The sequence below is a fragment of the Tiliqua scincoides genome, chromosome 3, assembly GCF_035046505.1.
Source record: "Tiliqua scincoides isolate rTilSci1 chromosome 3, rTilSci1.hap2, whole genome shotgun sequence".
Classification (NCBI taxonomy): Eukaryota; Metazoa; Chordata; class Lepidosauria; order Squamata; family Scincidae; genus Tiliqua; species Tiliqua scincoides.
Window position 1 is genome coordinate 78990643 of NC_089823.1, and position 25790 is coordinate 79016432.

The window sequence follows — 25790 nt, forward strand, 5'->3', positions numbered from 1 at the left end:
TCACTGCAGTTCTTAGACTCAGCTTCGTTGCCTGTGTACATTTCAACTGCTTGGCCTCCAGCTAGCTTCAGCACAGCCTGGCAAGTGTAGGATGACCTCAGTGCTGCATGGGTTCTGGGTGTTTGTTTTTGCACTAAGTGTAGTCCTCATGTAGATGATTTTATAACCAAGCAGACCCAGAGTGGAGGAAAGGTAAAGTGGCACAGCCATATAAGTAAATTAAAAAAACACAAATTAATTTGTCACTAACATTTAATACAATATTTCATAATAGACTAGTTCAAGGAGACCTGAATGGATATGTATTACAAAGCAAGAACTCGGCTGTTCAACTTTTAAAAAACCATTTGTATGTACACACACAAATTAATTCCATTTAACTAAGCCAGTGGTTCCAAAACTTTGACTGGCAGCTTCCTTCAACCTACTGGGCCATTGGCCGAAGCTCCCCCTTAGGGCTACAATGGTGGGTTTTTCATGAGGATTCTGCAACTCCCCAGGCTGGTTTCCACAGCTCGCTGGGGAGCCACAGCTGACGGGAACCTCTGCGCTAAGCTATCTAAGGTTTTCATGTCACCAGGTTTTACAAAAGACTTGTAGTATGGCTTGTGATTTCATCTCTTGACATTTTACTTCCTGGTCAGAACTTCTAAACAAGACCACTAGTGTTACACACATTCATGACTTGAGGCACCTACCTCTGTAACTACAATCACCAGGCTTGTAGAACTTTAAAGACTCATATTGTGGCTAGGGTTTAGGTGGGTCAGAGATAGCTAAAATAGTTCTGTAGATGTGTATGACAGTTATCACAGCACTCACATTCAGTGCTGCCCCACTGGCAATTAAAGTCAGACAGGGATTGAAATTAAGAGATGCTGGTTATTTGACCTCTAAGTAGTCCACAGGAAGTTGTTTTACTGTCAGCCTAGGGGCATAATCCTAAACAGGTCTACTCAGAAGTAAGTCCTCTTTTGTTCAATTGGACTTACTCTCAGGAAAGTGTGGTTAGGATTGCAGCCTAAACTACTAAAGTTCATACTCTTCGGCAACAGAGCCCAGTTATATCAAAGGGGAAAGTAGACCCTATACAATCTCAAAGGCCTTCACCCTAGTGCCTTATCATGTATATTCCTGTGTTTGTGTAGATAATTCATCTAGCTCCATGGTTCTCAAACTGGTGGGTCTCGACCCACCAGTTCATGTAACACTTCCATCCCTTTAAGGGGTGGGAGGCAGTGACACATGTCACTAAGGGGAGCAAGGGGTGCTTTGCACTTACTTAGTGCAAAGCACCCCCCTTGCTTCCCTTAGCAACACGATCCCCTGTGCCAATGCCCTAGCCCCTCACCTGCAAGAACTTACTGAAGGAGTAAATCTCCCTCAAAGTTTGAGAACCACTGATCTAGCTAGCTAGTTCTAATGATAACTGATTTTCTTGTAAAAAAAACAAGCTTACAGAAAACATGCACAACACACCAGGATATTCTTAGTCATACAGTGGAAACTTACTTAAATGTAGAAGCGCAAGGGCTAGCAGGAAGTTATGTTGAAGCAAGATCTTTGTGACTCAAATATTCCCCAAAGAACAGCCCATGTTCTCAAACCAGCACACCTGTAGAACTAGGAATAAGTTTAACAAACATAGATCTAGCTAGTTCCACCTGCATGGGAGAGCCTTTGAAAATTTTTTGCTCAGCAACAAAACTGATGTTTTTTAAAAAAGGAAAGCACACATCTTTTTGTCCTGATATAATTCAGGCAGACATATGTTCTGTTTGGGGGGGCAAAGTCTCTCTGTGCAGAAGTTTCCCCCAAATATTTTTAACATTCAGCACAGATCCATCCTACTACTGATGTACAGTTTGTAGTGTTTTTCAACAGTGGCGTAATCTTAGTTTTGAAACCATTTCTTGCTATACAGTTTGTCACTCTCTAGCCTAAAATACTATATTGGTTGGATTGAAAGGTGCCTAGCACAAGCAAAAACTTCTGCCCATAATTGTCTCCCCTCCATACTTCTCATCATTCCTGAGACTCCACAAAAGAAGTGGTGGGGAAACCCAGTTCTATTCTTAGGATCTAAACCAGCATTTCTCAAAGTATGCACCTAGGAGCCCTGGGACTTCCCAAGCACACAATAAGTGGTTGCCATATGACTGGTTTACTTATTCGTCCCTCCCACCTCCCCTGTTTGTGAATCTCCTTCCCAATCCACTTCTGTCCCAGCACCAGTATTCAGCCTTGGCACTGCACCACTGTGCAAATGCACATGTGCTTTGGGGCTCCCTAAGGCCTGAGACTTCAGGGAGCACATATGCTGGCAGAGCTCTCTGAGATTCCTTTCAGGAGTGTAAAGAGCTCCAGAGAGAGGAAAAGTTTGAGAAACCCCAGATCTACAACCATGGTTAATAGAAATTTTCTTCTAATGCAAGATAGCCAATAAAAAAGCCTCCCCTTTTCTGTATTAACCTTCCAATATATTTGTAAAGTGCAGTTCTGTTAATCTTCATTACTTTTTGTACATTATCTGATCTCTCCCACAATTATTCATATGCAAACAGAGAACTTAACTAAAGTAATTTATTAAAGATAACCAAGTTATTGGCTTTAGGAAAGTAACAGCTCATTATCTATGGTTCTTCAGGATCTTTATTTAGAAGTTAGGGGAGACTGATATCTTATGAATCTTTTACATCTTAGACATCAGATTGAGCCAACATCTGTTCTTATTTGTAACCAATCTCTTTTCAAAGTTTTCAGCCAAAAATCAATCTTCTAGTACTTTAAATAAATAAGTTTAAAGACTGCCTAGAAAAGCTCATCTGAGCTTAAGTTAAAATGCTGGTCTTCCACAATGTTGACTTTATCATATTACCTCCTATACATATCACAGAACATCTTGGTTTTATCCCTTTATCCAGCTGCAAAGTTCATTGTCCAAGTACATACACTGCATTGTAGCAGCCTCTTAATAAATGCTTAACATTTATTAAAGCACTTCTCAACCACACCTGCACAAGCTAGGCCTGAAATTCTTGTAACATTTAGCATTCATCTTTCAGTCTATGCCATTTGAATGAGTCTAGGTGAAGATGTTCACCTTGGATGAACATTGTATATTTTGGCAAGTAAAAATAGTGCATTAGTTTGAAATAGAAGCAACTTTCTTCTAAATCCCTTGACTAATCTTGGTGCAATCTTTAAGGTGATCTACTAGTACAAGCCCCAGATAAAGGGTTTAATGCACAAAATATTAACCTTACACCTCAGCCAGTTCACATGCCATTTGTCAATACAGTTTGAAATCATTGTTGTTTCTTTCCACTGACTAAGAAGAGGATAACCAAACCACCAAATGTTATTAGCCACACTGTAAAATTAGTGTAAACCTTTTGTGTTCCTTATATTCAGATGCTGAAGTTTTGCAATATGACAAATCAAGCTGAACTGCAAAAATAGAACTTTGATAATACATCCTATAAGATCATATGTTCTATTAGGACGTATTTGAGAAAACATTCAGAAAATGCATCTAGTTATTTATAAAGAGTCATAGGAATCAGAATATCAACATGATGATGTATCATTACTTGTAGGAAAGAAGACAGAATCATGTTCTCAATTTTCTCTCGCCACAAACCAGTTCACAAAGATGTTTGTTTCTATATCCAGCCATCCCAGTAGCATTTTCTACCCACATAAAGAAAACATACATTTAAAGACAGTGATCCACTGAGCTCTTTTAGGCACACATGCTCTGGATCATTTCTCTCGCTTTCTGCAAGCAACTCTTTGAGATGTGCTAAAACTCACTTTCGTCATTCCTCATCAAACTATGAGTCAGGCACTTTGAAAAAACACTAAAAATCCTTAACTCAAGTCAAAACTATCTTTCAGCCCCTGACTGATGGTCAGTGTATTTTCATACAATACCTTAACACAAGATTACAGGTTACCTGCAGCCTTTTTTTCTTCAAATAACAATTTGTGCCTTAGAAATGTTTCTGAAGTAGAACATGTATATAGCAGTTTTTAGAAGAATGTTTATGCAATGTAGTTAGTTTTCTTCTTGCAGCATTTCCTCTATTTCTTTGTCCCAGTTGTCATCTCGTTTTTCTGACTCCGTAACTACTTCATATTCCTGAAGCTCTTTTTGGAGTTCCTTTTCCCAGTCTGCAGTTTCTTCTAGACATAATTAGCAAACACATATCCAGGTTCAAAGGACTATATAACACTACACATGGAAATTAGTTGCAGTGAGACTGTCTTGTATTTGAGGACAAACAGTGCTGTTCCATGAGTACAATAATGTCATCTGATTCAAAATGGGACCAAGGCAGAATAAAAAATCCTATGTGGTTGTGGGTCCGTTAACACAATATTTTCTTCCCATGTGAGCAGTTCCAGCTTTTCTTAAGTACATGCTTGTGTACACAAACTTAACGCATGAGCCAGAAGATGACAGGAATTGCTCCAGCTATACTCACAATTACAAAGAGACTTTTTTTCACAAAGAAGTTGCTACTGCCAATAACAAAAATTTTCTACTTCACCTGCAGAGCATGTTCACATGAAAGAGTACCTAGGTAGGGCTGGATCTGTTCACATGAGAAGACACACGTACTATGCAAATAGTATGCTATATTAAACATAGTGGCAAGTTGCAGTCTTTCTTGCTACTATTGCTCAGCCATTTTTCTTCCTTTGAGACCTGCAGCAATATTGTTTGACAGCACACTTTCTGTAAGTTTAGACATTAAAATTTGCACTCTAAACCTGCAAAACTTCATCACTGAACACTTTGCTACAGCCAAAATCCAATGGATAACACACTATGCTTTTGCTCCTTTAACAATAAAATCTCAGTGCACAGAGGATAAGCAGAGTTAAGCCCAAGACAGCTTTCCTTTTTTGCTACAATTTTATTCCAGCTAACTGGGCAAAGAGGCACCTTTTAAAGTGGCATTTTCTTATATTTAGCACAGAACAGCAATTATTCATCTTCACCCCAGCATGGCATCTTTTCCACTGGCTGTTCCTGATGTCTCTTTATTAGATTGTGAGTCCTTTGGGAACAGGGAACCATTTACGTGTTTAGTTTGGATGCTGCTTTGTGAACTACTTTTTGTTGAAAGGCAGTATATAAACCAGTGGTTTTCAAACTGGGGTGTTGCGATGCCCCAGCCTGAAGGCCTTGGCCTCTGCCCTCTTAAGGGGCGGGGGCAGGGAGGAGGTAGTGACACTAATCCCAGGATCCCAGGTAATTGGGCTACAGGGACTGGGATGCACTCAGCAGTCCTTGCAGCAGTTGTCCTGGGGTGTGGGGAGCCCTGTGTGAGCGTATGCAGGGCTCCCCAGCCTGTCAGAAGTGAAAGTGGAGCGATTGCACCCAGTTTTGCAGAAGTGGAGCTTGATCACTCCACTTTCACTTTTGACAAGCTGGGGAGCCCAGCAGATACTTGTTCAGGGCTTCCCGCACTCCCCACAGGCTGCTGCAGGGACTTGTGAGTGCATCCCAGTCCCTGCAGCCCCATTACCAACACAATCCTGGGGATTGTGTCACTGCCTTCCTCCAGCCCCCACCAAGACTTAGTGCAGTTCAAAGTCCCTGAGAGTTTGAAAACCGCTGATATAAACTCTTAATGTTTCTCAAAAGGGTTAAAAAATATAGGAACACACTAGAAGTTGCTTTACAAGACCATATGGTCCATCTAGCTCAATTCTGTCTGTACCAGTGGTTCTCAACCTTAGGGAGAGTTTTACTCCCTAAATAAGTCTTTGTTAGTAAGGGGCTATGGCAGTGACACAATTCCCAGGATTGTGTCACTAAGAAGGTGAAGGGGGGCTATTTTTACTTACTGAGGGCAGCTGCAGGAGTTGCAGGGAGCCCTGAGCAGCCCTCCACAGGGCTCCCCAATGCTTAGAATGTTGACTTAGAATGTTATAATGTTGAGAGAAACTGGTCGCTAAGCATTTCCTGGTTGCTTGGCAACCGGTTTTTCTCAACATTCTAAGTCAACATTCTAAGCATTGGGGAGCCCTGTGGAGGGCTGCTCAGCACTCTCCACAACTCCTGCAGCTGCCAGCAGCCCTCAGTATGTAAAAATAGCCCCCTTTTACCCATGATTGACACAATCCTGGGGATTGTGTTACTACCTTCCCCCTTCCCCCGCATGGGATGGGGGAAGCTTTACACAAGCTGGGGGTCACAACCCACCAATTTGAGAACCACTGGTCTACACCAGGGGTGCCCAAACCCCGGCCCTGGGGCCACTTGCGGCCCCTCAATGCGGCCCTCAGGGAGCCCCCAGTCTCCAATGAGCCTCTGGCCCTCCAGAGATTTGTTGGAGCCCACACTGGCCTGACGCAACTGCTCTAAGCATGAGGGCAACCGTTTGACCTCTCGCATGAGCTGTGGGATGAGGGCTCCCTCCACTGCTTGTTGTTTCACGTCTGTGATGCAGTAGCAGCAGCAAAGGAAATGCCAGTCTTGCTTTGTGCAAGGCCTTTTATAGGCCTTGAGCTATTGCAAGACCTTCATTCATATAAGTTCATCTTTAATATATTCATTTATGTAAACTTATGTAAATTTATTCAAATTTTAAATGTAAATTAATTCTTTTTCCCCCCGGCCCCCAACACAGTGTCAGAGAGATGATGTGGCCCTCCTGCCAAAAACTTTGGATACCCCTGGTCTAGACTAAAATCCTGGAAAACCACTGCCAGTCAGCTGCTGGGTCCTTCTCTATCTACCAGTAGGAAATGCTGAGGACTGTAAATGCTGAGGATTGAATCTGTACCCTTCTGCATGCAAAGCACGTACCCTATCACTGAGCTACAACCCATCCTCATTCTTGACTGAAATATCAACCTGAAACAGGAAATGTATGGCTCTGGAAATGTATGGCTCTGTAAAGCCATTTTCTATTCAAGTGATACACGAAGCTTAACAAAATACTACTTTTACAAGTGTGGTACATTCATGAATTAATGCTTACCTTCTACCGTGCTTGCTTCTTTTTTTTTGTCAAGCACAAGTTGTTCAATCTCTTTCCTCAAATCTTCCCGATTCAGACTGCATGCATCAAAAGCATCACTTACAAATTCTGACACACCTGGGCTAGTGGAAATCTCTTCTTCCTCCTCAAAATAAAATTTTAAAAGAAAAAAGAACTTAAAATGTAAATATGTGTACACTTGACTTTTCTTTGCTGTAACTTGTCCTATACGAAAATGGAACAAAAAAATGGCAGGCTACGTGCACAGAATTTCAGCAGAGAAATTGAGACCTTACAGGAATTTCTGAGGTAGGCTTCTCTCCACACCAAGTTTCTGAGCATCACAATAGCAACAACAGAAGTGATAGACAGAAGGGAGGGAAGATGTCCAATATATCTGATCTCAACTGCCTTCCCTGTTGTTCTTATTAGACCTGTAAAGCGGCAGGAAGGCCTGAATCAGCATTAGCAGGATGTTTTGTGGACAGGATGACCACATGCTGCACACCCTATATATCTTCCCTCTTTCTTCAATGCATGTTCCATAATATAGGCCTTTGTCCAGGTGGGAGAAGGCCTCTTGGCTGGGATGCACATGTCCTAGGCCAGCCACCTGATTGAAAAGGTGTTCTGTATTGCTATTGCCTTTAGAGCAATTCACACATTAAACATTTTTAAGGTATATTCCTTGATTCCTTCAATATGTTCATAACAAACTTTTTTAGTGAAGTAATTATTTATAAATTCATTTGAATTAACTAACAAGCAACTAAAATACAAAATAAGCTCATGGCTTATAAGAACACATATTGATTATCAATACAGAATAACGCACCTCTTGGGGTTTCAGCTGAGACTTGATTGCTACAGGTGGTGTCTTTGGTCTCACTGTTTCTAGAAAAAGAGCAGTAAAATTCTGAAAATGTGTGACTGCGAAGTTAGCACAGTATTGCCATTTTACATTATGATTGATTATTTTAGGTCCAAAAAAGCCTTGAGCCCAACTCAGGCTTGCCATGGATGAAAGGGTTGTTCAAGCCCTTCAACTTCTATTCCCATATGGCTGCGGTTTTCAAACTCTCTGGGAATTTGAAAGCTGCAGTAAGTGCTTGCAGGGGAGGGAGGCAGCGGCAGTGTGGGGAAGACAGCAACACAATCCCCAGGATCATGTCATTCAGCGGGTCTGCAGGGACTGGGATGTACTCACCAGTCCCTGCAGCAGCATCCTAGGGGTGCGGGGAGCCCTGTGCAAGCATCTGCTGGACTCCCCAGCCTGCAGAAAGTGGAAATGGAGCGCAAGTGGGAGTGAAGTGGAGCACTTCCGGTTTTGCGGAAGTGGAGTGCAATCATGCCACTTTTACTTTCTGCATGCTGGGGAGTCCTGCAGACGCTCACGCAGGGTTTCCCACACTCCAATGACACTGCTGCAGGGACTGGTGAGTACATCCCAGTCCCTGCAGTTCTATTAGCAATGCTATCTTGGGGATTGTGTTGCTGCCTTGCCCCCCACCCCTTAAGGGGGCAGAGGCCAGGGCCTTCTGTCTGGGGCTTTGTGATGCCCCAGTCTGAATACCACTGCCAAATGGGGAGATGAGCGAATAAATCTATCCACTATGGATGGACAGACATGATTAATATTTTAGCACCAAGATACAGGTGGCACCTTGTCCATGGATACTGAAAACTGCAATAACCAAATCTGCAGTTTCAGTACCTTTAAACCCTCCAAATGCCAAGGGGGCCCACGTTGAGCCAGATCTGTGGATATAAAATCCATGGATGCGCTCAAGCTGCTTATCCTGTGAATTGTAGGTATACCTGGTTTTTGGAGAAGTCATTTTACTATGTTCTTGAAGGTTTAATTTCAACTTTGTTTCTTTGCCATATTTCATAAACTTACAGATGTTGTGAAAAAATAGCTTTAGTAAAACATCTGGATGGGGTTTTCACTCAACTACAGGAAGGATTTGTGCTGTGTGAAACAAGAACTATTGTGTTTTCTCTGTAGTTAGATTCATATTTATGAAGTTGCCACCCATCTAAGGACACTTTAACAGACTGAGGAAGAAAGGTTAGAATATATCTTTCTGCTGGGGGAGCAAGAGGTTGTCATTAGGCGTAGCAACATTCTTGTTGGAAAAGTACACCTACCTGTCAGTTCTCTATCCTCTTCACTTTCATTCTTCTCCTTTCTCACTGCTTGCTGTTGTGCAGCCAGTGCTGTGAGTTGTGCAGACTGTTTAATAAGGGAGACGCGGTAAAAATAATTCCTCCAGAACACTTCTTCCTTTACACTGGAGACAAGTAAGTGTATGGTTTGATAATTGTACTCATTTCATAGCAAAATGGGACATGCAGAATTAGGCTGTAAGGGATTTGCCCTGACAGATAATTGAAATGTTGATACCAGATCTAGAGCCCCAAATGCTAAAAGAAGGATTTTAACATTAGAAAGACAGAAGACGCTTGTCAACATTAAGGCAGTTTGGACACATAATTTATGCATCATATGGATATGGTGCTTGTGCACAAAATAACGTGCACCAGTGTGAGGTGGGCACTATGCATGTACATCTACAATACACAAACTAATTGTATAGCTATACCTATGAAGCACTTGCACTCTATGTAACCCTCACATACACTGTGAGAGGCATGCATGCATAACTAATACCTCAGTGTACATTCAGGATGCTTTGGTGGTCAATCTGCTAAGGAGCACTGAGTTTTACACTAAATTATAATATATTCTGACCAAATCAGAGGTATATTTTGTCCAGAAGTAGGCATAACCAGTGTTTGTGCCAAGCTGTTAGGTGAAAGCCCTCAAGCAAAACCCAATACTTGTTCCCTCCCCCACTTTCCAGGCAACAGTAGTGGGTGCAACTCCTCCTAATGATAAAGGAGAGAGAATCTAGAGACTTACAAGAATCATGGAGAAGGGCATCATGGGTCAGCTTGGCCAAGTAGACTTTTGAGGGGTTTGGTCCTTGACCAGTGTCAGATTCAGCCAACTTCTGACATTGTCCCAGGTGCAAATATTTGACACCCTGCATTTACTGCAGTGATTCCTTGACAAAATGTAACATATGAACACTCAAGTATAATTTGTGGCTTTAACATTTTGAATAGCACAACACGAGTGATTTATCAAATCAGATTTGTATGTGCAAAGTAGAGGTTAGTGCACTGATTTGCAACCTTTTCCATCTCACGGTACATTAACAAGGTACTAAAATTGTCAAGGAACACCATCAGGTTTTTGACAATTGACAAGGCACACCATGCTGCTAATGGGGGCTCACATCCCCCCACTGACCCTATTAATAAATGACATTCCCCCAAATTCCTGTGGCATGTCTGTAGACCACTTGCAGCACACCAATGTGCTACAGCACAGCTGGGTTAGTGACTATCAAACACAGTTTTATGAAAAGAGACAGATCACTTACTGTTTTGGGACAAGATCAAATCTCATTCGATTCAGAAGCTCATCTTCTTGTAGCATTACCATTGCCACTGGATACATCTGATCAAAGTCAAAATTAAACTGAACCCCTGCTGGTGGATCACGCAGAAAGTTTCTTCTGTCCTTTAAAGAATAAAATATAGTTCTCAGAAAAAGGTGGAAATTACATTCAGTGCATTCAAAAACCCTTGTCAATTCATTGTTTTGAGAAGTGAATCAGACTATCAAGTAACTGCCAGACACATGAAGAAGCACTGTTTAGTAAGAGAAACCAGTTTTGTATTATAAATTACAGGATGATGATCTCTTATCTGGACTGCTTGCTACAGGAAGGTGTCTGAATTTTGGATTTGCCAGGATTTAGGAATAATTGCATAAATATGAGAAATGCTTCCTCATGCTCTTTTCACTGTTACCCATATGGGTGTCTGTTGGCCTCTGACATTTTTCAACAATGTCTGTACCGTACCACAGAGCAGAGGACAGAAGTTACACCCTGTACTTGCACTGTGCATGGGAATGGGCACAAGACCTTCTAGTGCTCACACAACAGAAAGCAAGTCTTAGACAAAAATATCTGGATTTCAATTTCAAAGCCCGGATTAATTTGCCTGTATTATTTATCTCTCCAGGCTAAAAGCCTAACATGCAAGGCGCTTTACAACAAGATTAAAAACATATACAACAAAACAAAACATACATAAAAATAATAAAAATCAGTGGCCTAGAATAGCAGATTAAAATATAAAACCATAAGGCAAATAGCAGATAAAAAATTCAGATTAAAAAGCTTAGCAGGCCCCCCAATTATCAATTACAATTGTATTTTCAATTACTATGGTTCCACTAATGTTGGACCATAATTTTTCAAACTTTAGAGTTCTGTTTTAGATAAATACTGCCTGAAACATGCATGTTCTCTTTAAAAAAAGCATGAAGAAAAAAACTTACTGCTGATAATGCTAGTATCTGTTGTTGAATTGTTTCTTCTTCGTTACTGTCTACCCATGGAGGCACAGCTGCTTCTATGAGCAAGGAAGGAAGTGTTTTATTATATTTCCATTCTGTATTAGGAGACAGTCGATCCACTGGCATCTTTAATGATAACAGTCCTGTTGCCAACTGCCGTCAAAACAGCATCCATCTAAAATCTAATTTACTGCAAAGCTCAAGATGAGCATCAGAAATATTATTGCAAAGATCTGATTAACAGTGTTTGTTTTCTAAACCATATTTCTAACAAATATTTTAAAATGGCTGAAGATGGTTTTACACCTGAAAATGCATACAAATCAGCACAAGAATTATGCATCTGATTTTTTAAAAATTGCGTACAGGTTCGTAAGCATCCTAGTACTCTCTAACAGCACAATCCTGTGTATGTCTACTCAGACCTGTTCTGTTCCATGGGGCTTATTCTCAGCAAAGTGTATATAGGATGGCAGCCCAGGAAACAAACAGTGGCTACAATTCAGTGTATGTACATAGAACAGCAGACTGTTCCACTAGATTCCTGACGCCAAGATGACTCTTCTAGTAAGTGGAGCTGTACATATTCAGCTCCAGCCATCATCATCAATCATGCTGAGAGAGGAGCACCAGGACTGAATCCATCTCCCACTAACCCCTTAAATTAATGGTAATATCTCCAATGCTCTAATAAGAGTTACCTTAGGTGTTGGATAATTCTTTTTCAGGTATTGAAGAACTGCATGCATATGATCCTGGCTAAATCAGTGTACGTGTATTGTAATTTTCATGGCTATTATTTAGATAGCTTCAGCTACAGCATCGACTCATCAGATTCTCCACCCAGGTACATAATACTCTTGCGTTGCTCCCACTAATTTCAACAAGGCACTGTGCAGGAGAACTTGTTGTGCCCAGTGTCTTTCATGAAAGATATGACCCTAAGTTTTTTAGTCAAGGAATACCAAGAACTTGACAGGCAAGGAAAGCCCTACTCTGTTTCAGGAATAATGCTTAATATAGATGAATATTTTAGAAACAGAATTTATGAAAAAATATTTTTAAAATATTTATATATGGGTGCTGCCTCAATATCTGCAGATTTGGGACCCACAGTTTTAACTCACTGCAGGTTCCAAACCCGCGGGGTCCTGTTGGAGGCCCGATCTACAGTTCTTTGAACATGTCCAGAGCTGCACTTTTATGCCCAGAGTGCCTTCTGAGGGCCAGGGAGGCCTTGTGCAGCCTCCCCTGTCTTCAGAATGCCTTCTGTGGGCTGAAAAGCACAACTTCTATTTTTTCCAAAAACTTGAAGTTGTGTGTTTTGGCCCTCAAAAGACACTCCTGACATGACCGGAGAGCAGCTCTGGTTGTGTTCAGAGGCAGTGACGTGCCAACACCTGCGGATTTTAATATCAGTGGGTTTCAGCATATGTGGGTGTTCCAGGAATGGAACCCCTGCGGATAACAAGGCACGACTATAATACCTTTCAACAAAATGCTCTTGAAGAGATTTTCATGGCAACATTGTTTTTTGCCAAACACTGTTTGGCAACTCATGCCAAATGTTTTACCTTAAAATGAGGGAAATCACAGGATCATCTGCAAAACCGATGTGTAAAGAGGAGCCATCTTGTTAATATTAGCATCAATGCTACTGCTAAGATACCATTATTAACCTGGGGATGCTCCACTTGGAACAGTCACTGCAGTCACATTCAGAAGGAGTGAAATTGTTCTAAAGATGACTTGCTATCTTTGTACTTATTCATAAAATAATGGCCTTAAGACGCTAGGGCAGGTTTCCCTGGTTTAAAGAAAAAATAGATGTCAGCAGAATATGTATGGGCACACCAAGCAGGCAGAGAATCAATACGTTAATTCTATAATATAAGAAAGGAAAAATATGGCTACTCTTTGATCTCTAATCTCTAATCAATCACTAGCAACAGCCAAGAACTATTACTGTTCTTTATATGTTAATCATGATAGAGATCTAATGAGTCTAAGCATCATTTCAGTTTTCTTTTGCAATCATATATAAAGCATACCTGATTTTTTAGTGTGCTGCTGTTGAACAAATTTTTCCTGCTCCTTCTGAAAGTCTCCAATAATGGTCTACAAGAAAAGTTAAATTATATACAGTATGACAAGTGGAACACGTTAAATAAACATTTTAAAAACAAATAAGAGCCGAAGAGTTTGTAGATGACACTAAACTTTGTCAGGTAGTCCAGAAGGGACTGTGAAAATCTTTAGAAAGATCTCTCTGAATTGGGAGAATGTGTGGCAAAACGGCATGTGTGCTTCAATGTAGGTAAGTGTAAATTTATGCACATTAGGGCAAGAAATCAAAATCTCACATATATGCTAATGGGTTCTGAATTGTCAATGATGTATCAGAAGAGAGATCTTGGGGTAATGGTGGGAGGCTCAGTGAAAGTGCCGACTGAAGAAGGCCATGCTCAGGATTATTTAAAAAGGGGTTGAAAATATAGGTGGTGCTTGGCATCAGCAGGGGCCCATTCCTGGAACTCCTGCAGATACTGAAACCCACAGATAAACAAATCAGGGCACCCAACCCTTCAGGGAAAACCAGAAGTGATGTTTTAAGGCTCTCAGAATGCTTTCTAAGGCCTTAAAACTTCATGTCCAGTTTCCCCTCAAAAAACCCAGAAGTGACATTTTAAGTTCCTCAGAACACCCTCTGGACACGATTGGAGCAAAGCTCCAGTCATGTTCAGAGGGTAAAAGTTGGGCCTCAACATGGATGGGGGGACCCATGTTAAGTTAAATATGTGGATGGTGAGGTCCGACCTGTGTAACAGCTAATATTATGCCATTGTACAAATCAACAGTAAGGCTACATCTGAAGTATTGTGTTCGCCACATCTTAAATAGACTGCACATCTAATCCTAGATAATCAAGGCTCCACAACAGGACCTCCATCTTGTCAAGACTAAAATCCATTTTTTTCATACTTGTTCAATCCAATACCAAAAATTGGTTCAGAGTTTACACAGCTTCTCCCTAGCGTTAGGGGATGAAATCCAGAAATAGACATGGGTGTCACCTGCACATTGTTGACAACAAAGGCTGAATTGCTGGGTGACCTCACCAAGTGGCTTCATGCATGTCTTCATGTCCACAATTGTACAAGTCTTAGGTTGCAACTCTGTTCACATTTTTCTGGAAGCAAGCCCCATTGACTATAAAGGTGACTTACTTCTGAGTAAACATGCACAGGATTACGTTGTAATTCTCACACTGAAGTTAGTGGGATCAAATTAATTCAAATGTCTAATGATTTTTCAACTCTTGTCAAATCAATAAGTTTTGTATGATTGTTTCTGATCTGGCTTAGATCTCAGTTTTTGTTTCAAGAAAAGTTGAACAAATTACCTGGCTCTAATCCCACATTACCAATAGCAATCAACATAATTTGAAACAGAACATACAAGAGCAGATGTTGAATTTCTCAGTAAATTTAAACAGTAAAGAGTACCTTATCAATGATGTTTTCTATTTTCCCTTCTTCTACTGACTTTTTAATAGTTTGTGCTGTTCCAGCAACTGATTCAGATATTTTTTTTGTGGCAGTGGTGGCAAAACTGAAGAAATAATCTTTTGGAAATAAGAGAACATTTAAATTCACAGTATCTTCAAGCTTTAGAAACGCATTAGTATGAGCATTTATTTGGGACTTTATTTGGACCTCAGAGTCAATCAGTCATTCATCACATTCAGTTCCCCCACAAAGCATCTGTGCAAACTCACAGTTTTTTGAAAAGCTTAGCTTAGTATTTCATACTTTTTTCAGGAGTGACTGAGATACATATTGATTTTTTTATATGCCTTTAACATTATAGATGCAGATTCTCTTAAATCTCTTAAAAGCCAAATAAGATATTATGTTAATTTTACACTAAATAAGCCCCACTGAATTCAGCAGGCACAGAGGATTGTGTCTTTAGATATAAGTTTACAATCTAACCCTGATTCTACAGAAGTCAATGAAACCTCCATAAAGTAGAGAGGCTGAAATCTACAGACGCACTCAATTAGATGTATTTCTAAAGGCATAATCCTAACCCCTTATGCCAGTGCTTTCTAGCACTGGCATAGCAGTGCCAATGGGACATGTGCTGCATCCTGCAGTTGGGTGTGATTCATGGAGGCCTCCTCAAAGTAAGGGAATGTTTGTTCCCTTACCTCAGAGCTGCATTGCCCTTATGCCAGTGCTGGAAAGCACTGACATAAGGGGTTAGGATTGCATACTAAGTCTACTTACTCCCAAGAGAGTGTACAGAGAATTACAGTGTCAGGGTGAGGAGGTTGGAAGCAGGGATGTGCAGTGAGTGGGGGGCAGGTGAGGCAGAGCCTCTCCCCTGCAATCCTTTGAAAAGCTTTGCGCGTGGGTTGTGGGTGCTTCACACAGTGGCGGCGCTTTTCAAAGGACTGCAGTGGGGAGACTCTGCCTCACCTGCCCCCCACCCACTGCACCTCCCTGTAAGCAGTGGTGCTGTCATTTGGGGATGACTCAGACTGCAATCCTGTCCACAGTTACCTGGGAGCAAGCCCCACTGACTACAGTGGGACTTACTTCTGAGTAGACCCGCCTAGGATTGGGCTCTCAGGGGGCTGTTTGGGGCCGAGGGGGAGGGGAGGGAGACAGACAGACACTCACTGCCGAGCCCCTTGGCCTGGCTGAGGAGCGGGTTCGAGTCCACCTGCAGCTCCACCTGCTCCTGGCTCCCCACTGCCGCGTCCCCTCCAGGCAGCGCCACCTTCTCCTCCTGCCCCTCCGCGGCTTCCCCTTCGAGGAGAGGCGGCTTCTTCTCCTCGCCCGTCGGGCTCATCCCGAACCAGCCACTCAGGCCACGCAGCATCTTCACGGAGTAGCCCAGGCCCCTCCCGGCCCCTCCCCTCACAACCGCCTTCCAAGGGATCAGGGAAAGGAAGGCGGCTTGTTTCCGGAAGAGAGACGAGGCTGTTGCTTCCCAGTGACGTCGCCTTATACGTCACCACGGAAACGGGTGCTCTGCGCTTGCGCTCTCTGACTCCAAAGGGGAGGGACGTTCGCCTGCGCTCTTCTTCGATAGGCTTCCACGAGGAGCGCCTTTGTCGCCTGTTCTGCAAGGGCAACAGTCCTGTCCACACTTTCCTGGGAGTAAGTTCCATTGACTACAATGGGGCTTGCTTCTGAGTGGACAGGCATAGGACTGGGATCCCAGGCTGCCATCCTAGTCACACTTTCCTGGGAGTAAGCCCCACTGACTAATGAGACTTCCTTTTGAGTAGACATGCATAGGGTTGGGTTTTAAGTCTTACAGCTCAGTTGTATGCAGAAGTTCCAATGAACTCAGAGTTCAATCCTATCCTCATTTACCTGGGAGTAAGCCCCATTGACTATAATGGGATCTACTTCTGAGTAGACATGCATAGGATTGGGCTCTCAGTGGGACTGGTTCCTAGGAAAGGCTGTATAGGAAATGAACAGCACACACCTAATAGACACCTTTCCTGGGGGTTGGACCGGTTGAACACAATTGGACTTTCTGCTGAGTAGAGGCACCTAGGACTTCGCTGTGAAGATCTGCTTTGTGAAACGTGTTGCCTGATCTTATGCATGTAAGAGTGCAATACTAGCCAGCTTTCCAGCACTGAAGTAGGTGCAGTGGAGCTCCAAGGTCGGCACAGCTCTGTCAGTGCTGGAAAGTTGATTAGGATTTGGGCCTTGCCTTGGTCTGAAAGCCCCATCCCAAACCATATCTTTTCAAGTCTCCAGCAACTGTGGGACCGACCCACAGTTTGGGAAACACTGGCTTAAAGGTAGAGGCACTCTGTCCGCCTTTGTGTCTGGTCACCCTGCTTATACTGTACTGAAACCCATGCACACTTTCTGGGGACTGACACATCACAATGCCCCTTGGAGATGACGTCTGTGGGTGACAGAGTATGTGACGGTGATGCGATCGCCGCCCTGGGGAGCCAGCCAGTGCAGTCCAATGGGAAGAAGGCTGGCCAGGGTTCAGAGAGCACATGGGCAGGCCAATGCCTCTTTGGTCCTGGACAGATCTTGTGTAGGTGACACTCTGTGTCAAAGGATTTCCAGGACAGGAAGGGATAAAGGAAGCAGAATAGCCTCTGAGCACGTGCAGAGAGAGAGAGACCCCCCCCCCTTTCTCCTGGGCTGAGGCTCCAATCCTATCCACACTTTCCTGGGAATAAACTCCATTGACTCTAATGGGACTTACTTCTGAGTAGACATGCATAGGATTGCGCTCTGAGGCTGCCATCCTAGCCACACTTTCCTGGGAGGAAGCCCCACTGACTACAATGGGACTTCCTTCTGAGCAGTCATGCATAGCAGTGTGCAGTCCCATCCACACTTGCCTGGGAGGAAGCCCCACTGACTCTAATGGGGCTTACTTCTGAGTAGACAGGCATAGGATTGGGCTCTGAGGCTGCCACCCTCTCCACACTTTCCTGGGAGGAAGCCCCATAGACTACAGTGGGGCTTGCTTCTGAGTAGGCATGCAGAGGCTTGGGCTCTGAGGGGGCAGAGCCCCAGGCGCTTCCCTCCAGTTCTCCCCCCGCTGAGCGCAGCGGAGACTGTGGTTCGGTTCCCCCCCCAGAGGCCGGTTGGCGAGCAGCTCCGCGCGAGGGAGGCGGGGGCAGCGGGGACTGTCGCTGGACGAGCACTCCCGGCCGGGGCACGACCTGCGCCGCCCTTTCCACAGCGCTGCGTGTGCGGGTTCACCAGACCCTCGCAGGTTCATCAGCGGAGGGAGAGGCCCCCTGACGCTCCTGCTCGTCCCTCTCCCGCCTGGGCGAGGAAAGCGCGGCGGCGCTCCCACTCCAGGAGGCAGCGGCTGTCTGTGGGGCCTCCGCCCTACCCAGCTCCCCATAACTGAGGTAACAGGTGCAGACTGAGGACGTCGCCTCCCCCACCCCGAGTACCTGGGGAGACAGACGGGGGTCGTTAACACGCCACCACTCTCCAGTGGCGGTGGGCTTCCCAAAACTGCCTTGCAGCCCAGTCCTCTCCACACTTTCCTGGGAGTAAGCCCCACTGGCTATAATGGGACTTACTTCTGAGTAGAGGATTGGGCTCTAGGGCTGCCATGCTATCCATGCCTTCCTGGGAGTAAGCCCCATTGACTAGAATGGGCCTTACTTCTGAGTAGCCATGCATAGGACTGGGCTCTAAGGCTGCCATCCTATTCACAATTTCCTGGGAGTAAGCCCCATTGACTACACTGGGGCTTGCTTCTGAGTAGACATGCATAGGATTGGGCTCTAAATGTCCTTTTCCCATTGAGCAGAGCCTTCTTGGAATTAATAAATGATATGTAATATAGTTTTAAATTTAATAAAATAGTAATATAGTTTTTAAATGAACCACATGAAATCTATATGTGAGCATTTTTAGCTTCTGTTTTGTCATGTCCTACATTTTTCTTGGATGCCCTACATTTTGGGGTGCCTTGTCCTCTTTTGCAGTGATAATATCTGGTCATGCTGAGAGAAGTACAGGGTGACCAGACAGTGGAGGACAGAGTGCCTATGCCTTTAACCAGTGTATAGCAGAGGGGAATTTGGCAAGTGCAGCTCAATATGGAAGAGTTTAAAAAGCTGCACCTGCCAAAATCTCTTCTTCTCTACAATGGTTAAAGGTATAGGCACTGTGTCCTCCTTTTTCTCTGATCACCCTGATTCCAAGCTTGGAAAGGCAGATGGAGTCTGACATTCCCTAAGGGCAACTCCAGGAGCCTAGAATGGCAATACCCCAGACTAGACTAAGGGCCCAATCCTATCCGGCTTTCTAGTGCTGGTGCAACTACAGTGCAGCCCCAGATAAAGGGAAGAAACATTCTCCTACCTGGAGGAGACCTGTGTAACAGCCCTCTAGTGCAGGATGCAGCACATGTCCTGTTGGCATGGCTTTAGGGCTGGAAAATTGGATAGGATTTGGCCCAAAGCTTGCAATCCTATCCCATTGAATATAATGAGGCTTGCTTACTTCTGAGTAGACATGCATAGGATTGTACCCCAAGTCAAGGAGAATGCAAACTGAAAGGGGAGCCTGAGAAAATGTAAGAGACTGAAAACAGTAGACTTTCAACTATGGAATAAATTTGAGATGCAAAAGAAGCTGGAAAATAATAAAAATAAAAGCGGCACACGTTTTAGTAGAAGGGGAGGAAGCAACAGAAAGTGAAGCAGTGGGAGCATTCCATATTATCTGAAACATGCTTGAGCATTTTGGGTAGACAACCATCAGGCAATGAATGGTGAAAGATGGGGAAGAGTGATACTCAGGGAAAGAAAAATGCCTGTGTTGTCCCTGTGGGAATGAAGCCTCCCTACAGACAGCTTGGAAACGCATCAGCTAGGAAAGCAGGAGTCAGGTGGGCCAGTACCTAAAAGAGCCTGGTTTATTCGACTAATTTGACAAAAATTAATAGACCCATATCTCTCAGCTATTCTCAACCTATTTTTGTCTCCCTTTAGGAGCTCTTTTCAAGTTTCAGGAACCTTCTGTCAAATAAGGATACAAAATGAACAGATAAACATAAAACCATTTATTTTCAGTTTTGTCTGTGGCCCCTTCAAATGTGCCAGGCACCTCAGGGAACCATAAGGCTCCTGTTGAGAATGGCTGATATATCTGACCAACAACACAATCCTATGCATGTTCACTTGGAAATAGCTGTCCTGTTCACTAGAGTTTACTTCCAAGAAAATGTGCATAGGATAGCAACCTAAGACTTCTTCAGTTAGGCGACAACTTTCATTTGTAAAAGGGCCTCCTTACAATTTTCCTTCTGATTTTCATGGCCTTGCTCCAGGAACCTTGTTGGTAACTGGATATTCAAAAGAACTTTTATAATACAGTGCCAATCAGTGTTTTTCAACCTGGTTTCCAAGGGCAGCTCTCAGAGGTTCAGTTAAAGGAACAAGAGAAGGATGGGGCAGTTTTGAATGAGACAAGCCAAAAATTCTGTAACTGTACACAAAGCATCTTACAAGTAAAAGAATTCATCAGAAAAAATATTTTAGATGATTTGTTTTAATATATTTATATTTGTGTACTTTGGTTCTTGGTGATCAGAAGGCATGATTTGGATGTGAAAACATGGATTTTGCAACATGTTATGGAAGTTCTCCAACCAATAAAATTGAACAACACTTGCACAGATATACATATCTTTAAAGTATGAATTCGGACATTAAAGAGAATTTAAGAGAAATTATACTGGGTTTGACCAATTGTCTATCTACCCAAGTATTGGCCTCAGCAATAGCAAATCCAGTGCTGCAAGACTTAAAAGCACAAGGTACTTGCAATCAGGGGCATACTGAACATTATTGTTATTAATAATAAGAATATTTCTATATTGCTTTTCGACAGAAAGTACTGTTGTTCACAAAGCAGTTTACATAGTACAATCAATCTCTAAATAGTTCCCTGTCTGCAGGGGACTCACAATTTAAAAAAGACGCAAAAGAGACACCAGCAATATCCACTGGCAGATATGCCATACTAGGATGAAGAGACATTGCTATCCCCCTGCTAAATATAAGACAACACCACTTTAGAAGATGCCTCTTTGCCCAGTTAGCAGGGCATCATGAAGTATCCTACCTTATGGCTATTGATTTCTTATCCTTTGGGAATTTGTTTACCATTTTTTTAACCCAGTAATATTTCTGTAAGTATTTCTGGTGGCAGTGAAAAATGTCCCAGGAACCTCTGCATGAAAAAAAAATTACTTTGTAGATTCTTCTTCTTCTTGAAATAAACTTCAGACTTCATACATTCATTTTCAGCAAATGAACTTTTTCTCTTTTTAGATTTCCAGCTCAGGCTTTACAGAGTACTCTTAATTATCCCATGAAGTACATCCTTGTAACTGGTGGTGTCATCTCAGGCATTGGTAAAGGAATTATTGCAAGCAGCATAGGCACCATCTTGAAATCATGTGGCCTACGAGTTACTGCAATCAAAATAGATCCCTACATTAACATAGACGCTGGAACTTTCTCACCATATGAACATGGTATGAGTGCAAACATTTTTCCTTTGTAAATTCAATTGCAATCTTTCTGTATTGAAAAATTGGTCTTTTGGAGTTAGAGTTATGAAATGTCTACTTCTGTATAGGCTCATACAATGCATTTGTTTATAATGATTCACAAATAGGCCCCACTGAGACACTTCCTTCCAAGTATGAGTTCATAGGATTGTAGCCTGTTGTATGTTCAGCTTTTATTGACTTGATCCAGGGATACCAAGGCTAAATTTGGTAAAGACTTGGTAAATACCAAGGGTAAAACCTCCCGGGGCTGCAGGGAACCCTGCGTGACTGTCTGCAGGGCTCCCGGAAGCTTAGAAAACGAGAGCGGAGCGATCGTACCCTGCCTCAGCAAAACCAGAAGTGGAGCGCGATCGCTCTACTTTCACTTCTTAAGCTTTAGGGAGCCCTGCAGACGGTTGCGCAGGGCTCCCCGCACCTCCTGGAGGCTGCAGGAGGCTCTGATAAGTACAGCTAAGCCCCTGTAGCCCCCTGAGCGAGGTGATCCTGGGGATCATGTCGCTGCCTCCTCCCAACCTCCTCGCTGCCCCCGCCCCTTAAGGGGGCAGAGCCCAGGGCCCTTAGGCTGGGGCGTTGCGACACCCCAGTTTGAAAAGCCCTGCCATAATTCTGACTCTCAGATCAAGATACTTTGTATTATAATTAAGAATATTTAGATGCCTCTTTTTATGAAAAGGTAGCCCACAGAGCAGTTCATATACCCAAATAAATGGTTTTCTGTCTCCAAAGTTAAAAAATAAATAAAAAAGATGCAAAAGAGACACCAGCAACAGTCATGGGAGATACCATCCTGCAACATGTGTTCTGGTGGCGTGGCTGCATCGGCAGATTTTTTTTTAAAGATTTCAGCTGTTTGAGCTAGTGTACAGAAATTTCTAGGTCACACAACATTTCTCCAAAAAACTGTGATTGGCCTAGAAAAACTGGGACATCTAGTCTCTCTATTCATGTTTCAAAGCTAGCATTTGGAAAAAATTTTTGTAGAGGAATACTAGTTTACATTACACACCTTGTTGCACTTGTATTTTTCTTACCTTCAGGCTGCAATCCTAACCACACTTTCCTGAGAGTAAGCCCCATTGAACTTAATAAGACTTACTTCTGAGTAGACCTGGTTAGGGTTGTGCCCTCAGTTTGTCTAGAAAATAACATTTTCTATTTTAGTATATTTTACTACACTAGCATTTTTTACATATTATATGCCAGTTTTCTGAAGATCCTAACACATACCTATCATCTGCACACAAGTTATAAGACTTTTGAAAGATACCGTTCAGTGCTGAAAAAATGTGTTATTAATTAAATAGTACTATTTACACATATGTACACAAACACAGTCACATGATTTTTGAAAAGATTGCTTTGTTTTTTCAGGTGAAGTTTTTGTACTAAATGATGGTGGAGAAGTTGACTTGGACTTGGGAAACTATGAAAGATTCTTGGATATTAACCTTTACAAAGATAACAACATCACCACTGGAAAGATCTATCAGCATGTTATCAACAAAGAGAGGCATGGAGATTACTTGGGAAAAACAGTTCAAGGTGCTTTTTTATTACTCAAATTCATGCTGATTTTTTTTTAACATTTATTTCCTGCCCATCCTTTGAGGCATTATGCATGGAATGTTCACATTTTATCAACACAATAACCCCTGCATGGTAGTTTAATTTGAGACATAATGATTTTCCCGAGGCTGCTTAGTGCACTTTATGTTAAACAGCGTTTTGAACCCAGTTCTCCCTGGTTCAGGGCCCCTGGTATGCTATATCTAGCCATCTTCATGCCGATGAATTCAGAGGCCTATAAACTGTCTGATACAACTATCAGTGGCTGTAATTAAAATACAGTGTTTGCTTATTAAATCAGGGTTCAGGCTTTAAAATCATATACCTTTGATGAATGGGATAAACTCCATTTGCAGGATTGGTGTTACAACATTCGTTCTATATTTATCTCTACAGTCTTTATTTACTTTAAAGAATGATGCCCTTCCTTTCAGACCAATGGTTGCATATATTTATCATTTCAATTCTGTTTCCTTCGTTCCATGTTCAGTCTGCCTCCAACTTACAAGGGTAAAAACCCTTCATAGGGCAAGTTCTCAGAAGTTGAAAAAGTAATAACCCATTAATGCAATTATCCATTAATTTCAAAGGGAAATGTTTTTTATGTATTCCTGAGCCCTGAATTTGACACCTTCATCAAAGCAAACCATGAGAGGAGAACCCAAGAACAAGTGCTACTAAGCTCATTTATTTGGCTTTACTTCTGTGTAAACCTGGGTTGAATCCGGTTACCTGGAATAAATGCTAACTAGCAGTTGTGCTGTAATATGGGAGGGTGGGTGGGGACTTACAGAATCAGGCAAGGATAGTGGGCAACCCAATCCTATGCTCTCCAGAGTATGGGATTGCCATGGTGCCAAAAATGACTGCCACGGCATCCTGAGTGCTAACCAGGCAGTGGTGGCGGTACCTTGGCATCCTGAGTGTTAACCAGGCAGTGCTGGCAGCACCTTGTCCCCTTCCCCCAGGCAAGGCAAGTAGCCCTGCAATGGGGATACTTAATTGTGTGGCAACCATTGGGCTGCTGTAGAATCAAGAGCCCCTGTGTTGGGCCACCGGCCCCATGTGGAGGCTCTGGATGTGAGGAGTGGAGCCCCTCCGGTCCTGCCTCTCTGCCGTTCCCTCTCCCCGGCATGCCTCCTCCCCACCCTCTCTCCTGTCTCCCTCCACCCCGGAACACTTATCCCCATGCCCCCACTCACCTCTCCGTTGCCTGGCAGCTCGGGCAACTGCGCAGCACCGGTGATCCACCAATGCTAGCCAGCGCGAGCTGGTGCTGAGCTAGCACTATCGCTGGACCAATGCTGAGGGACACGAACTTGCTTCATGGCACGTTTGTGACACTCACCGCTGGCGGAGTGCTGGCAGTGTGTGCTCAGGATTGGGCTCTCAGGCTGCAATGCTATGCACAGTTCAGGATGGCTTAGTCTTCAGTGCTGTACACCAGGGGTGTCAAACATAAGGCCTGGGGGCCGGATGTGGTCCCCAGAAGCTTTTTCATCTGGCCCTCAGCTGCTGAGCAGTGCTGAGGTGTTACTGCTGAAATGGCAGCCCACATGAAAATGGGGCTTTCCCATATCATGAAATATGATCAAGTTTTACATATTTTCTCTCCTGTCATTTGCAGTTAATGAGCTTCTATATGAGAACAAGGTGTTGCTTTCTGGCCATCAGCTGCTTAGTGATGTCACTTTCTGCTTAATGACATCATTTCCGGCCCTCAGCAGGTGCCTTGAATGCTAACTTTGTCCCTCTATATGACATGAGTTTGACACCCCTGCTATACACAGTTCTTAAGAAGTAAGCCCATTTGAGACAGTGGAACTTAAGAACCAAAGGCAAGCAGGCAGACTTGCTCAGCTCAGCCTTGTAAGTCATAGTGGGGGTAATGAATTATAGTACACTCCTTGTAAGTGCGAGTTCTTGTATCCTGAGTGGGCGTATCTCAGGGAAAGACCGTATAGCCTACTCAGTCGTGGAGGTGTATCAGTATTTCTCAAACTATTTAAAATGTAGAGAGTAAATTAGGAAGCTTCCATTTACAGAAGCATATTATAAAATATAATGCATGTCTATTCATATCCAAATTACCAATATTGCTCACAGTACAGTACACAGTTTACACTTTCTTATTTGTCTCATTTATTAATTATACTTTATAGTGTTTGAGGGACTTCTTTCAGGTTCAGAAATGAAAAAAATGCCATACTTTTCAAGTTTTTTCTCTTAAATTTTGAGGCAAACTGCCAAACTGGATTTTTCTTATTAAAAGCAGAGAGAAAGAGAGAGAGAGGCAACTATTTCTGTCATTTTCTTCCATTAACATTTGGCTTGCCTTGCAGTTGTCCCACATATCACTGATGCTGTTCAGGAGTGGGTAATGAACCAAGCAAAGGTTCCTGTGGATGCTGATAAGAAAGAGCCACAGATATGTGTGATTGAAGTGAGTATGTTTTATCTACGGAGTGCAGATCAAAGCAAGGACTGAGTGTTGTATGAATGCTGAATATTTTTTTCGCTATTCTTATGCCATCATTCTAAAAGTTATTTGAGTACCTTCAGGGATCTAATTTTTACTTGATCTTTATTTAATGCTGTTATACTTTTCATTTAGTTTGCAGAAGCAATTATAATAGCAGCAAAACACATTGACCTAGGCCAGCATTTTTCAGCGTTTG

The 25790-nt window shown here is 42.9% G+C and overlaps 2 protein-coding genes across 3 annotated transcripts in view; one reads left to right on the forward strand and one right to left on the reverse strand.

The window, feature by feature from the left end:
* CTPS2 (CTP synthase 2) overlaps nt 1-25790 on the forward strand; it is a 93083-nt gene that overhangs the window by 607 nt on the left and 66686 nt on the right. The window contains exons 1-4 of one of the 2 annotated variants that reach the window (XM_066618760.1): nt 18127-18358; nt 21302-21507; nt 22918-23088; nt 25455-25555. In XM_066618760.1, the coding sequence (XP_066474857.1) occupies nt 21342-21507; nt 22918-23088; nt 25455-25555 (438 nt within the window). In that variant the 5' untranslated portion in view covers nt 18127-18358; nt 21302-21341. Of the gene's footprint in view, nt 1-18126; nt 18359-21301; nt 21508-22917; nt 23089-25454; nt 25556-25790 lie in introns of those variants that run through there. The other variant, XM_066618759.1, reaches the window with a different exon arrangement.
* Nucleotides 235-16443, reverse strand: SYAP1 (synapse associated protein 1). Its single transcript, XM_066618762.1, has 9 exons — nt 16128-16443; nt 14946-15064; nt 13491-13557; nt 11422-11495; nt 10454-10593; nt 9153-9295; nt 7837-7895; nt 7002-7146; nt 235-4188 (listed from the first exon to the last, which is right to left on the reverse strand). Exons 1-9 carry the CDS (start codon nt 16327-16329, stop codon nt 4061-4063), a joined length of 1077 nt encoding a protein of 358 aa, XP_066474859.1. The 5' UTR covers nt 16330-16443; the 3' UTR covers nt 235-4060.

Bases quoted from the DNA above. Each gene is read 5' to 3' on its own strand.
- SYAP1 (XM_066618762.1), bottom strand. From the start codon at position 16,329: ATGCTGCGTGGCCTGAGTGGCTGGTTCGGGATGAGCCCGACGGGCGAG. The intron at 7,147-7,836 runs GTGCGTTATTCT...TTTTATTTTGAG, and splicing joins CTCAGCTGAAACCCCAAGAG to GAGGAAGAAGAGATTTCCAC. The intron at 4,189-7,001 runs GTAAGCATTAAT...AATTATGTCTAG, and splicing joins AGAAGCAAGCACGGTAGAAG to AAGAAACTGCAGACTGGGAA.